Here is a 15996-nt window from a genome sequence, read left to right as displayed (position 1 = left end):
GGTCTATTCCATGAAAAAGCCTCTGCAAAATTTTATTGAAGCCGGCAGTTATCATACCAAATATTAAGTTAATTAAAAATTACGTATTCACATTATGTATTTTATAAAAAAACCCTGTATTAAAATTTGTAAAAACAGTTTATTGATAGTGTCGAAATAGTGTGTAACTTGTTTCTATTGCGTTAGTAGTTGTTTTTCCAAAGAATTTGAATTTTTTTTTTATTAATTACGTTTAAATGATGTCAATAAATATGAATCAGTACAAAAGCGAAGTCAAAGATAAAAAAGAGGGCTATTTTTTTCTATTGAAATCGAAAAATTCAATTTATTTTCAATGTCAAAACTCACTCTTCACATTACTGTATATGAAAAAGCACAAGTTGCAGCTTGAAATAAAAATTTACAATTAAAACAACTTTAAACTTAAAATGTTTAATATGTTTTAATGATCAACGCGCTGGGCACAACTAAGAATAACTTTTTTGTAACAGCCTAGCAGAATTGAGACAAAGACATGCATAGTACTTAATTATAATTAATGAAAGTAATTTTTGAAAATATATTTGAAACAGTGTATCCAAAAAGTGTGATGAAGATTGAGGATACAGAAGGTTGCGCTTATCGCGGTACCCGTACTCTGCTTTCAATCAATTTGACATAACCCAGTTTGAGTTGACGCAATTGCAGATTTTTTCATTTTCTTATTTCATTTCATTTTCTTTTCAATGTATCAATTTTCTTGTTTACATTAATCTGACCCAAGGAGAATTGAGTACTGAAGGTGGCGCCATTAAAAAACGGTTACTTTACTCTGACGTCATCTCCCTTCGCAATACAAAACAAAAAAAGTAGGAGAAATTACATGTTTGAGAAAATTCAGTGAATGGCTTGGTAAACTAATTAGATTTAAACTAATCAAACTAATGAAAACGAAGTGCCGCATGTTAAATTGTTAAATTAACAAATTGTTAACAAATTAATATAAAGCCTCCACTTGCAGTTTATTTGCATTTTTATGCGGAAGACGCCGTGGCAAGGTGTGTGTGTGCGTATGATTTCTTGTGTTTGGCTGTTTCCATTGCTTTCGCCTACTCTTCTTTCAGATACCGTTAATGTATAGAGACGAGTCACTCTAATTTGAATTACTCTATTTGTATCTTAATTTTTGTTATAATTCTGTTCTGAGGTAGTTGACTATGACTGATCGTTCGATTTGCTATTACTTCATTATAGGTCCCTTTGTCATTCAAATTTATTTTCTACTTTTTAGTTCGATTAGCAATAAAAGCGTGTATTTTAGTTTTTTTAAACTATTTTTTATTTTCTACTTTTTAGTTCGATTAGCAAAAAAGCGTGTTTTTTAGTTTCTTTAAACTATTTTTTTTTATTATGTGTAAAACCCTTAAGGTCGCCTATTGATGGAATGTATGTTAATGTAAGTGTAGGCATAGTATAAGATACACCCAATAATGTAAACGTAGAGTAATGCTAAGAAGAGATGTAGTATTAAGTAAAATAAGGCAACCCGAAATGACAAATGGAAGAAAGAATAAAATGGAAGTCACTTCCGCTTGGATCGTAAAAATAGCCAGTCGTTTTATTTCTATCAGAATTTAATCGTGAGCCATCCGGCTTTAAAATATCTGGAAGTACCCTCAATTTACAACTCAGGTGTGGGGTTGTGCAAACGCAACCCAATAAACTACACATTTTAAAGATAACTTTAATATTTTGCGAGATAATGGCAAATATTCGCCAAGAACTAACTAACGTGCTGACTGAGGCTGGTGTGGAATTTCCAACTACAGCAACGACAACCCAATTGCGCCGATTGCTGCAGGATGTGGTAGGAGCCACTCGGAGCACGGAAATTTTAAGAAATGACGATAATTTAAATTCTGCCGCTACTGCTGGTACTGCCGCTGTTGATGCCACTGCTACTGCCGACGTTTTCACCTCTGCTGACGACACTGCCGGTACTGACACTAATGCTGCTATTAGTGCTACTGCCGCTATTGATATTATTGCCGCTTCTGATGTTTTTGACTCTGCCGCTACTGATGTACGTGCCGCTGCTGACGTACGTGCCGCTGCTGACGCTACCAATATTAGAAACTGTGGACGGACTAGTATGTTTATTGGTCTAGATGAAGAGATCGCAGCTTTGCAAAAGCGGGTAGAAATTCTCAAGCTGGCCAAACAAATCGAAGAACTCGAAGGCCGTCCGAAAAATCAGAGTATACGGCGTCTGGAATTTGGGGACCTTGAACATGCCATCCCCAAATTCAGTGGAGATGATGTCACTTTAACGGTGAACCAATTCCTAAAAGATTTTGAGGATCTAATGGAATCGACTGGAGCTGACGACCGATTTAAACTGCTTGCACTTCGTCGTTCGCTGACGGGCACGGCGAAAGTTTTCCTGACGACAACAGTAGCGTTGAACTATGGTGCGCTAAGGAAAGCGCTAAAAGACGAATTCGACATATCCGTCACACGGCATGAGATATATAAGATGTTGGCACAACGTCGCTGGAAGCGGAAAGATGAGTCGCTGCACTGTTATGTGCTGACAATGCAAGCCTTAGGAAAACGAGCCAATGTCAGCGATCTTGAGGTTATTGATTTTATTAGTGATGGAATCGGGAATGTCCCAAACTCGCATATCCTTATGACGGCCCGAACCTTAGACGAATTCAAGACGCTGGTGATCCGTTTCCAAAACAAATATTTTGCAGTTGGCACGGCACAGACAGCAGCTCCCAAAACAACAAAACCAGCAGCCGAACAAAAAATAAAGTGCTACAATTGTTCGAAGGATGGCCACATCAAACCCAACTGCCCTTACCCTATGCGACCAAATGACGCCTGTTTCCGATGTTGGAAGATGGGGCACGATCACCGATCCTGCCCGAACCCACCAAAAGTTTTGAAGCCCCGAGAAGTTGCTGCCGTACAAGTGGATACAGACCATGACGTGGTTGGCGCATTGAATTATGTAAGTATAGTATTAAAAACCGATGTTGAACCTTTAGTTATAGATTTAATGGCTTTATTTGATACCGGTAGTCCGACTAGCCTTATCCAGGAGTCACTGGTTCCTAAAGGGGTCATAAGGAATGTAGACACCACGGCTGGTAGTAACAAGAAATTTATACCCCGATATCGAGGTCCTTATGTCATTCACAAAAGTTTAGGAAACGACAGGTATGTTGTCCGCGACATTGGCGGTTGTCAGCTCACCCAGCTTCCGTATGATGGGGTTATCGAGGCTCACCGCATAAAAAGGTGGGTTCAGCAACCCGATGAATGCATAGAGTTGGAAAGTGATCCCCTAGGAGATTATTCTGAGTTTGATGAACCGCGAATGATCGAGGGCGATCACTTATCAGGTTTGGCCGAGTTGTAAAACCCTTAAGGTCGCCTATTGATGGAATGTATGTTAATGTAAGTGTAGGCATAGTATAAGATACACCCAATAATGTAAACGTAGAGTAATGCTAAGAAGAGATGTAGTATTAAGTAAAATAAGGCAACCCGAAATGACAAATGGAAGAAAGAATAAAATGGAAGTCACTTCCGCTTGGATCGTAAAAATAGCCAGTCGTTTTATTTCTATCAGAATTTAATCGTGAGCCATCCGGCTTTAAAATATCTGGAAGTACCCTCAATTTACATATGAATGAAAATTATTGTTATCATTGCAGTCAGTGAATAAATGATTCGATATATTCGTGTTATATTTAATTCCTTTCTTATCGACTGTGAGTCTAGAGGTATGCATTTATTGGCCGTGATATAGAAGTAATTGGGATGAAGAACTTATTTCGTGGAGGGAGCCTGAGAAACTGATTTACAAGAATAAATAAAGATTTTTCATTTTACAACCAAATTCACCTTACTTTTTGCCCACAGTAAAAAAAGAAAATATTAATCCTGGCAATTCTAATAAGAATAATGGAAAACTTTTATCAAATTATTGCATTGTCATCGGTCCTTGATAGGTGTGCAAAATTTCAAGTCGATCAGATTTTTAGAAGCCAGTGAAAATTAAGCTCAAAGATTCCGTTACATACATACATACAACCCGACCTAATAAAAGTGTGTTAAAAATGAAGTCTAACCGCCGCCGCACAGTGCGGCCGATTCCCAAAAAGCTGGCCAAAAGTCGAAAAAAAAAGTTTCTAGATAGAGTTTTTTTGTCTTTGGGTTGGCTACAGTAATGCCTTGAGTAGTGAAAACCGTTCATAGCAACGTCCTGTACCCTAAGTATCCTCTGTATTTTCAGTCGCAACGTGGCCTTCGTTTGAGCATCGTATTACTGTCGATGAATAGTGAAAGTTGTACACATTTGAAAGATTTTGTAATGGAGTAAATTGAACAAAACCAAATGGAATCATCTTCGGAAGGGTAATAAAATACGAGAAATCTTTAGTACATATCAATACCTCGACAGAAAATTTTTAGCTGCAGCAATACGTAGATACATTTTTTGCAATTTTTTTTATAAAATTTGAGTTTTCAAACTGTCAATAGGGGTGGAAGGGGGTGGATTTTCAAAATTTTAAGATCAAATTCGTAATCAGCGACCCTGAAAACATAAATTAACATGCATCTTGATTATGTTCTAGAATATACGCTATTTCACGTGAAGGGGTGGAAGGGGGTGGATTTTCAAAATTTTAAGATCAAATTCGTAATCAGCGACCCCGAAAACATATACATTAACATGCATCTTGATTATGTTCTAGAATATACGCTATTTCACGTGAGGGGGTGGCCAATAGGGGTGGAAAGGGGGTGGATTTTCAAAATTTTAAGATCAAATTCGTAATCAGCGACCCCGACAACCCCCGAATAAGAAATTTTGAATCAATTACTTAATTTTTTGAGTTTTGGCCAGCTTTTCGGGAATCGGCCGCACTGTGCGCCGTGGTGTGGTAAACTTTTAACAGACCTGATTCTAGGGAGTTCTCTCTTTAGTATATTGCTCTGCACAGTTTTTGGCTTCTGTAGAAAATCCAATTGACGAATGGCCGACGGCATTTTGCAAGGCATTTGAATGTGCATTTCTATGTTCCCTTGATAAAGAATTTTTTTTCATTGAGACTTCTCTATACATTAACTTTCTCCGCTTCTTCTTCACAAACAAGTTATTCCCCAAGTTATTTCTCAATTTCAATAGAAAAAAATAGCACTCTTTTTTATCTTTGACTTCGCTTTTGTACTGATTCATATTTATTTACAGCATTTAAAGGGAATTAATAAAACAATTTCAATTCTTTGGAAAAACAACTACTTAAGCATTAAAAACAAGTTACACACTATTTCGACACTGTCAATAAATTGTTTTTACAAACTTTAATACACGTTTTTTTTATTAAATACATGATGTGAATACGTAATTTTTTTTTCATTTATTTAATATTTGGTATGATAACAGCAAGATTCAATAACATTTTGCAGAGACTGCTTCATGGAATAGACTAATTTGTTTATGTCGTATACGTTCGGTATTTTCTGCCATTCCTCCACTATTGGAGTTTTTAATGCTGCTGCATTCTTTGGATGTATTTGACGTCTGCCCAGCCGTTCTTAACGTGGAAAACAGACGCTGGCCGAGAAGCCGCTCGATTCGAGTTAAACACTTTCACACACTGCGTTCCTCGATCCACGACCTGAGGACGCGACCGATGGGAGACAAGCAACTCCACACATTTATTACATACATAGGTATGTGCTTACTGGAACTGATTACTAGCAACTGCAAATTAAATGTTCCTTAATAATTCAATTAATTTCATCTTTTATAATAATAACTTGACTCGGTCTACATGAATTCGATTTAGGCTGTAACAACCTAATAGAATAATTTGCATCGCAAATTAGAAGAAAATGTATCTTAACGCCCGTACTTGATTTGATTTTTTTCCACGTGTTTATTTTGGAAAATTTTATTATATTCCGATAAATCAGACTAATCTAATTTCTTGTAATGTAAGTTACCCATTTGTGGAACAATATCAAGGCGCACACCACAAATAGGAGGAGGAGCTCGGCCAAACACCCAAAAAGGGTTCCCAAAGTCCCCAAGAGTTCCCAAAATCACGATAAATGGCTGGCTTCTCTTTTTGCGAAAAATATCTCCTTCACGGTTGTTGTTGTTTTAGCAAGTGAGTCTTTAGGTTTTTTATTCAATGGAAAATTAACGCGCCGTTTTTTGGAAACTGGTTTAAGATCGATTTCTGTTGATTGTATTCTGGAAGATAATTTAATTTACTAAAGCAGTTTTGGATAATTTTTTTTACTTACAATTTCTTTAATACGGCTAACGTTGGTACATCTTTCGTGTAAGCTTTTACACCAGAAGCTTCTAAAGCAGCAAATTCATCGGGATGTGCCTTTTTTAAGTGAGAACGGCAATTCGATCTACTAGTAAACGTGTTTTCACAGAATTCACAAGGATATAGTCTTAGGCCGCTGTGAAGTATTAAATGACTCTTCAGTTCCATAGCGCGTTTGAAAGTACTCCCACAATAATCACATTTGTGGGGCTTTTTATCAGAATGTACAACCATATGTCGACGTAAGGTTATGCGTGAGCTAAGTTTTAAGCCGCACTTACTACAGGTGAATTTATTGGGATTATGTATATCCATATGACTCTATAAATAATGTTTTAATGAACACCATTTTACGCCTTCAATATCTATTTGTTTCTTACCTTTAGACGCTTCTTCATTTTAAAGGTTTTCTTACATACTTCGCATTCAAAAGGTGCGAAATCGCTGTGCACATGCATATGCATCCTCAGACTAGATTTTGTTCGGCAACCTTCTCCACATTCTTCACATATAAACGGACGGCTATCTTCGTGCACATACTTTATATGTTTGGCCACATAATATTTTTCTTGAAATTTTAGGCCACATTCTGGGCATGGAAATATACGCCTCTCCGACAGTGGCCGATGTGAGATTATGTGGCGATCTAGTACATGTTTACCTACGAAGGATTTAGGACATTCAGGACATTGTAAGGGTTCCAAATCTCGTCCATGTACTTTTTTCAAATGTGTACGGTAATTGCTCAAGCGTTGGAACTGTGTTGAACAGTCGCCACAGAAGAATTCGTCTTCCATTGATTCTTCCATAGAACTAAGTAACCCTGATTCACATGTTTCGTTAAGCTGTCTTGTACTATGTTGTTCATTAAGATCATATATCGTCTCGTCTTCAGCTGTCTCTATACTAATGGTTTCTTCACTGTTGTTTAGAGAATTAACGCTCTCTACTTCGCTAGCAATGCTTTCAACGTCATCAACAAGAGGATCCTGCAATTCACCTTTGCCTTCAAACACCATTTCACTCTCACATTTCACAACACTATCTCCTGGAACGTCTATATCCTCATCAGCCAATATATTTTCATCGGCTGATTTTGTTTCCGAGAGATCAAACATAAATAAATCGTCCTCAAATACGTTAAATTTCTCTCGAAATACTTTCAAATCCAATGTTTTTCGGTCTGATTGTTGAATAGCATCATACATATCTTGCACAGTTTTTACCAGCTCAGAAAATTTAACCAAGGTTGAAACCAATGAAAAACATTGCGCACAAAGGGAATGGGGAAGATCGTCATCCTGTTCGATCTAAATAATTAACATAAAATTCATTGTTTTTTTTTATCTTGGATATTTGTTTTAAATATTTACGTAAACTTTAAAAAAAAAACTCTTCTATGGTGACAAGGAGTTGACTGTGGTTGCTAGCAGAGATTGCAGGCGTTAGTGTTTTATTCTCTTCCGAAAACACATCAATATTTCGTGTGTCCTCTTTAGCACAGAGGCGGCACCAAAACTTCCAATTACCATTTGCGATAACGTTTCTGGACATCTCGAAGGTATTCCACATCCAAATAAAGTCCACACCAATTTCCTACAGTTCCTACGAATGAACAATGTAAGTAATGTTTAGGAATTACTTATCATTGTACAAATATTCAGATAGAAACACTCTTCTTCATCCTCTTTCTTTGACAGGCACGTATGTGTGAGTTTGACAAACATCTAGGCAAGGCGAATTGAGTACCATACGTGGCGCCATTAAAAAACAGTTACTTAATTCTTCGCGAATTTGCCTGGTCTGACGTCAGGTTCCCAAGATGAATTGAGTACTGAAGGTGGCGCCATTAAAAAACAGTTACTTACTTTGACGTAGCTCCCTTTGAAATACAAAACCAACGAACAAAAGTAGGAGAAATAACATATTTGTGAAAATTCAATGAATGGGAATATGAATCTATTGCAAACGAAGTGCTGCGTGGTAAACTGTTAAATGAATATGAAGCCTTCAAATGCAGTTTTGACGTTTTTACGCGGAAGACGCCGTGGCAAGGTGTGTGTGTGCGTATAATTTCTTGTGTTTGGCTTTTCCCATTCCTTTCGCCTACTTTTCTTCACAAATAAGTTATTCCCATTCCTTTTGCTTGTTAATTTATGGGCTCTTACGACACGGCGAATTCGTACGTTGCATTTTCAATCAAGGCGAATTGGGTATCTACGGTGGCGCCATTAAAAAGCAGTCACTTTATATTTCCCGATTTTCACAAGAGTGAGTTCATCTCAGTTCGCAATACAAAACAAACAAAAGTAGGAAAAATTACATGTTTGTGAAAATTTAGAGAATGGCGTGATAGTGTTATGATATGTGAGATTTTAACTAAGCAAACTAATGAAAACGAAATGCCGTGTATTAAATTCTTAAAGCCTCCAAATGCAGTTTATTTGCGCTTTTATGCGGAAGCCGCCGTGGCAAAAAGTATGTGTGTGTGTATAATTTCTTGTGTTTGTTTGCCTCTATCGCTTTCGCCTACTCTTCTTCTTCACAAACAAGTAATTCCCCTTCCTTTTGCTTGTTTATTCATGTGCTCTTACGACACGGCGAATTCGGAAGGCGCAATTATTTTCTCTATCATTCTTGATCTACATTGTTCGTTCATAGGAACTGTAGGAAATTGGTGTGGAATACCTTCGAGATGTCCAGAAACGTTATCGCAAATAATAATTGGAAGTTTTGGTGCCGCCTCTGTGCTAAAGAGGACACGCGATATATTGATGTGTTTTCGGAAGAGAATATAGCACTAACGCCTGCAATTTCTGCTAGCAACCACAGTCAACTTCTTGCCACCATAGAAGAGTTTTTTCAAGTTTATGTAAATATTTAAAACAAATATGTAAGATAAAAAGGAAACAATGCATTTTATATTATTTATTTAGATCGAACAGGATGACGATCTTCCTCATTCGCTTTGTGCGCAATGTTTTTCATTGGTTTCAACCTTGGCTAAATTTTCTGAGCGTGTAAAAACTGTGCAAGATATGTATGATGCTATTCAACAATCAGACCGAAAAACATTGGATTTGAAAGTATTTCGAGAGAAATTTAACGTATTTGAGGACGATTTATTTATGTTTGATCTCTCGGAAACAAAATCAGCCGATGAAAATATATTGGCTGATGAGGATATAGACGTTCCAGGAGATAGTGTTGTGAAATGTGAGAGTGAAATGGTGTTTGAAGGCAAAGGTGAATTGCAGGATCCTCTTGTTGATGACGTTGAAAGCATTGCTAGCGAAGTAGAGAGCGTTAATTCTCTAAACAACAGTGAAGAAACCATTAGTATAGAGGCAGCTGAAGACGAGACGATATATGATCTTAATGAACAACATAGTACAAGACAGCTTAACGAAACATGTGAATCAGGGTTACTTAGTTCTATGGAAGAATCAATGGAAGACGAATTCTTCTGTGGCGACTGTTCAACACAGTTCCAACGCTTGAGCAATTACCGTACACATTTGAAAAAAGTACATGGACGAGATTTGGAACCCTTACAATGTCCTGAATGTCCTAAATCCTTCGTAGGTAAACATGTACTAGATCGCCACATAATCTCACATCGGCCACTGTCGGAGAGGCGTATATTTCCATGCCCAGAATGTGGCCAAAAATTTCAAGAAAAATATTATGTGGCCAAACATATAAAGTATGTGCACGAAGATAGCCGACCGTTTATATGTGAAGAATGTGGAGAAGGTTGCCGAACGAAAGCTCGTCTGCGGTTGCATATGCATGTGCACAGCGACTTCGCACCTTTTGAATGCGAAGTATGTAACAAAACCTTTAAAATGAAGAAGCGTCTAAAGGTAAGAAACAAATAGATATTGAAGGCGTAAAATGGTGTTCATTACAATATTATTTATAGAGTCATATGGATATACATAATCCCAATAAATTCACTTGTAGTAAGTGCGGCTTAAAACTAAGCTCACGCATAACCTTACGTCGACATATGGTTGTACATTCCGATAAAAAGCCCCACAAATGTGATTATTGTGGGAGTACTTTCAAACGCGCTATGGGTCTGAAGAGTCATTTAATACGGCACAGCGGCCTAAGACTATATCCTTGTGAATTTTGTGAAAATACGTATGCTAATAGATCGACTGTCCGTTCTCACTTAAAAAAGGCACATCCCGATGAATTTGCTGCTTTAGAGGCTTCTGGTGTAAAAGCTTACACGAAAGATGTACCAACGTTGGCCGTATTAAAGAAAGTGTAAGTAAAAAAAAAAAATAACCAAAAACTGCTTTAGTAAATTAAATTATCTTCCAGAATGCAATCAACAGAAATCGATCTCAAACCAGTTGTCCAAAAACGGCGCGTTAATTTTCCATTGAATAAAAAACCTAAAGACTCACTTGCTAAAACAACAACTGTGAAGGAGATATTTTTCGCAAAAAGAGAAGCGAGCAACTTATCGTGATTTTGGTAACTTACATTACAAAAAAATTAGATTAGTCTGATTTATCAGAATATAATAAAATTTTCCAAAATAAACACGTGGAAAAAAATCAAATCAAGTACGGGCGTTAAGATACATTTTCTTCTAATTTGCGATGCAAATTATTCTACTAGGTTGTTACAGCCTAAATCGAATTCATCTAGACCGAGTCAAGTTATTATTATAAAAGATGAAATTAATTGAATTATTAAGGAGCATTTAATTTGCAGTTGCTAGTAATCAGTTCCAGTAAGCACATCTGCAAGAAATGTATCTACTCGTCCTATGCTTGTAATGCTGAAAAGAGCATATATATGTATATAATTTGCGCTTACACCCTTTATTTGGTGTTTGGTCGAGCTGCTACTCCTATTTAATTTGTGCGTTATATGCGGTATAGTCACCGGTCATCTTCGTCGAACTCATCTAACGGTAGATCCAGAAAACGTAGGTTTGATAGGCATGTGAATAAGTGGTTAGTATCGTGCGGTGTGCCTTCAAATGCTGCACATGTGTTTGAGATGTCGGGGTCGATTCTCGATAAGTAGGAGTTTAATCTGCTACAATATCCAGAACGCAATTGGGTCAAAGTTACGTCGGTCTCTCGAGGAAGCTGAGGCTCTTCGTCTGCAATAGGTGGTGGTTCCACATTCAGGGGTCGGGAGTTTAGAAAGGTGGTAAGGGTCTCCCGATGAATGCTTGTATGTATACTGTCTGGCCGAGTTTTTGTAACTGTATTTTGTCCTGGATCTCGTCAGTGTAGTTGAAGAAATGCCTCCTGATATGCTTTTAACTTGTTTTTGTCGGAGATAAGGTAGGAATAATGCATCCAGTTTTAATATCCCTCAATTCGCATTTCAAATTTGTCTTTTTCCTTATTGGATATATATAGCAAAGGGTAAGTGTTTAAACAAGCGAATTACTACAGAAAAGTGGCGAAATTACTTAAACTTTCAAAACCCATGGTAGAAATTGTAGTTCAGTGGAACCCACTGAGTGGTGGAAAACCCAAAGTTACATTTTCAGTTAAAAGAAATATAATGCGCTGTGTTAAGAGCTCATTTATCTCATCCACGTAAATTAAAAGTGAGTCAAATATTACGTCGACCCATCAGCTATTCCCAAAGTGCTTATTAAGGAAAGCCTCAAGTCTGGAAGCTCCAGAAAAGAGGCAATGTTATAAAAAGAAACGTACAGCAAAGACTAAAGTGTGGTGAAGAATATTTATGGTGGTTCATAGACAATTAGCGTAATATTCTTTGGGCTGATGAAACAAAAATAAATTTGTTCAATTCAAACCGAGGCATTCATCACGTAATAATACCGACACATGCAGCCTTGAACCTTAAATATATTATAGAAATTTTTAAACATGGTGGCGCGAACATTATGGTCTTCAGATTATTTTCATACTATGGTGTGGGGCGGCTCCATCGAATACAGAGCACTAATGAAGGCAACCGATTCTGTTGCAATTCTTCAAGATTGTATGCTACTGTAAGCGGAAGACAATATGCCACTAAGGGGGATATTTCAGCAAGACAATCACCCGAAACAGACGGCGCAGTATTCAGGGTCAACAACATTAATGTAATGAGTGGCTAGCGCAATCCCCGGATTTAAAACCGATCGCAAATTTGTGGAATACCGTAAAAGCGTTAATAAGAGGAAAGTGTCCAAGTGAAAGTAACGGGTAACAACTTACTCGCGACTCTTGGAAAGCAATTCCGGATTCCGTTCCAATTCAGTTTTAAACATGCTTCTCAATTCATTCAAGATTGATCTGGGAATGTTTTAAAATCCTCAACACCCTAGCATCAAGAAACTCTGTTATCTTGTTGTATGATAAAGGCAGAAGCAATCCTTAACCTAAGCAAAAAGGACATAAAACTTTACACTGAATTATCAAAAGGGCACTGTAAACTTAATTATCACATGAAAAAGATAGGTGCGATAGAAAACGATTTCTGTAGACTCTGCAAAGAGGCACAAGAACCAGCAGAACATATTCTATGCGACTACCCAGTAGTAGCACGACGCAGACTCAATTACCTGGGAAATGGGACTATAGATCCAAACCGCCTGGTAGAAATTAAACCTACAGCAATTTTAAGATTTATTAACAGCCTAAAACTGGTTGAGTAGGCTACATGGCTGCACAATAGATCTCTTCAGGTCGCAGTGCACAAACAGCCAATCAAATAATAATAATAAACAACCATAAATTCTCAACAAAGTACTAAACAATTAAGAAGTAAATTTTAACACAAATGAATGCAAACTTTTTTGTTTTCTTATTTCATATTGTTATTTTTGTAATTAAAACAAGAAATGTCCTTATTTTTGTCCACATGCTAAAATCATAAATTATATTAAAGATAAAAATGAATTAGAACAATTTCGTAAATACGGGTAAGTTAAGACAAAAACTTGTTTGCACTTAATAGTAATGTGAAACTGTATGTCCCCATATGTGTGGGTTATCCCAACTTTAACGCGAACTAAGCAGAGGCACCGCTATCGAAAGAGGTTTCACGCTCAACAGCTGCCTCCATATTACTTCTACAACAGCGTCAGTTTCGTTATTTAATAGCCTCACCTCGTAAAGGTACCTTACGAAGGTTTGTATCTAAGTTTGATTATCCTTTATTCATATATGTATGTATATGCAAATGTTGACGTATTACAAATATATATAACTATATGCATATGCACTTATGTATGTATGTATGTATATGGGACAGTAATGTTTCGGTACATTCATCATTTACAATTTGATATGTACATATGTATGTATAATGTTACATTACTTCTTCATGCCAAATTCCTTTCAATCTACATATAAAAGGAAATGTTTAGAAAAGTATTTAACTTACATTCTGTGCACTAAATAAGTAATTTAAAATTAAGCTGTACGGATTTATTTTCAGGGAAAATATAAAGTCTCTTAGAGATATGCAAAATATCGAATGCAACAATTTTTTATTTAAACATTTCAATTCGAGTGGCATGAATGACGGGTTTTGTGATTTAGTTTTCATTTTAAATGAGTGAATATTTCTTTATGGTTTTTTTTCGAAGAATTTCGTTTTTTTTAATCTATCTGCCTTATTCAAAAACATATAATTGAAAATATTTTTTTAATTGGAAAATTTTCTAGAAAAATATAAAAAAAAAATTACAAAATATTGAATATTTGGAATATGTTGTCGAACTGTCAAAGCAGGGTGTACTGCTAAAATTTAAATTAAATCATTTAATTACATTTATTTATAGACATAAAGGTAGTCAGAGGCCATAAAAAATGATGATTTTCAATAACTTTGTTTGCTAGTCAGTTGCTTTATTTTACAAAAATGAAAACATAGAATTAATACATATGTACATTTCGACTTGACTTTACCACAATTAAAAAAAAAATTAATAATTATAAAAGTTGTCGCTGTTTGTGTAGACCCCGTTTCTCCAGAAGTCGCTTGCGGTGATCATCACAAGTCCTTGGAGATTCATTTAAAATTAATCGGACAAGAGAAATTAGTAATGAAATAGATAATCTTGTGCCTGAGCGAAGTTTTTTTTTTCAAAATGAACAATAGGTATGGCGGCCTCAAAAAATATTTTTCAGATTTTCGAGAAAAAAAAAAACTACAATGTTTAAAAAAATCAAACTTTTTAAAAAAACAAATCTTTTGATCAAATGAAATAATTTTCAGATTTTCGAGAAAAAAACCGACAATTGATTAAAAAAGTCGAAATTTTGAAAAAAAAAAAACATCCTTCGATCAGGCACGAGTTTTTATGTTTTTCAAAAGCAGTATAAATTTTATTGAAATCTACCAGCAGTAAATATATTAAAATACAAACGTCTTCAAAAATTCTTTATAACAATAATTTGTGATGAATTTATTTTAATATTATGATATACTTTCGCAGCCGCCGTAGCCGAATGGGTTGGTGCGTGATTACCATTCGGAATTCACAGAGAGAACGTCGGTTTGAATCTCGGTAAAACACCAAAATTAAGAAAAACATTTTTCTAATAGCGATCGCCCATCGGCAGACAATGGCAAACCTCCGAGTGTATTTCTGCCATGAAAAAGCTCCTCATAAAAATATCTGCCGTTCGGAGTCCGCTTGAAACTGTAGGTACGTCCATTTGTGGAACAACATCAACACCACACCAGAAATAGGAGGAGGAGCTCGGCCAAATACCCAAAAAGGGTGTACGCGCCAATTATATATACATATATTACTTTCGCAAATAGTTGAAGTATACATATAATTTTTTTTTTTAATGAAATTGAGGTTAGTTTAAGCGAGCCTGTTTAAACTTTCGCATGCATTTTTTGTAACTGTGTATTTAGAACAGTAATTTCAACTCATTTCAACAGACTTAAATCATTAACGAAAATATCCTATAAAAATCGTTAAACCCAGTGCTGACAATATGAACAAATGAGGATCATTTTCGCGTTCCCGCGACACTCGGTTCTACGTTACCGGAATGACCGGGATTTATATCCGTCCAAGGACTGTCACTCCAGCAGCATTCCCCGCGCACGGGAAATTTATATGCTGCTATAACTGCTACAACATGATCATTTTGATAAAATGGTATTGAGCCTATGCAGTGCATACAGGCAGTTGATTATTTTGAAATTTTTCAAAATGGTATCTTGTTTAAACAGAAAAAAAAAAAAAAAAAAATTGGCTGCTGGATTGACACATTTTTGGTCGGATATAAACCTGAATCAATAAGGCAATGATTTCAAACCACAGTTGAAGCGCGCTCATGTGCATTGGGTTTAAGGTCAATATCAAACTGTTAATGAAGTGCCCAATATAATCCCCGTTTCAGAATCTCAAAATTTATGCACTACAGTAATTACATTGAAAATCTATCGCTAGATGCCACGGAAAAAAACACTGCATTTACATAATAGTTTGAGCGACATGTGGTGAGGAACACGGCGCTTGTTTTTTATATATTAGATAAGTTTCCTTATACTCGATCAACTGCAGAGGTAGAACCGAAATTATAAAGATCAGAAATGTATCACCGGTGTTGAATTGGTTCCTACGGATAGATTTTCGATGTGATCACCAGTAATGCACTAGCAACCAACGCGTTAATAACATACCTCACCA

At 36.2% G+C, this 15996-nt stretch overlaps 2 protein-coding genes across 2 annotated transcripts; one reads left to right on the top strand and one right to left on the bottom strand.

Annotated features, from left to right (window-relative positions):
- Positions 1-5233: 5233 nt before the first annotated feature.
- On the bottom strand, positions 5234-7972 carry LOC128858857 (zinc finger protein 493-like). Its single transcript, XM_054095392.1, has 4 exons — positions 7874-7972; positions 6725-7654; positions 6313-6665; positions 5234-6259 (listed from the first exon to the last, which is right to left on the bottom strand). Exons 1-4 carry the CDS (start codon positions 7874-7876, stop codon positions 6106-6108), a joined length of 1440 nt encoding a protein of 479 aa, XP_053951367.1. The 5' UTR covers positions 7877-7972; the 3' UTR covers positions 5234-6105.
- A 481-nt stretch (positions 7973-8453) lies between these two features.
- On the top strand, positions 8454-10928 carry LOC128858855 (zinc finger protein 616-like). Its single transcript, XM_054095386.1, has 5 exons — positions 8454-8615; positions 9006-9216; positions 9281-10210; positions 10270-10622; positions 10680-10928. Exons 2-5 carry the CDS (start codon positions 9040-9042, stop codon positions 10828-10830), a joined length of 1611 nt encoding a protein of 536 aa, XP_053951361.1. The 5' UTR covers positions 8454-8615; positions 9006-9039; the 3' UTR covers positions 10831-10928.
- The last annotated feature ends 5068 nt before the right edge of the window (positions 10929-15996 follow it).

The sequence above is a fragment of the Anastrepha ludens genome, chromosome 3 (genome assembly GCF_028408465.1).
Source record: "Anastrepha ludens isolate Willacy chromosome 3, idAnaLude1.1, whole genome shotgun sequence".
Lineage (NCBI taxonomy): Eukaryota > Metazoa > Arthropoda > Insecta > Diptera > Tephritidae > Anastrepha > Anastrepha ludens.
Note: the sequence above shows the minus strand (reverse complement) of the source record. Positions and strands in the feature narration are given on the sequence as shown.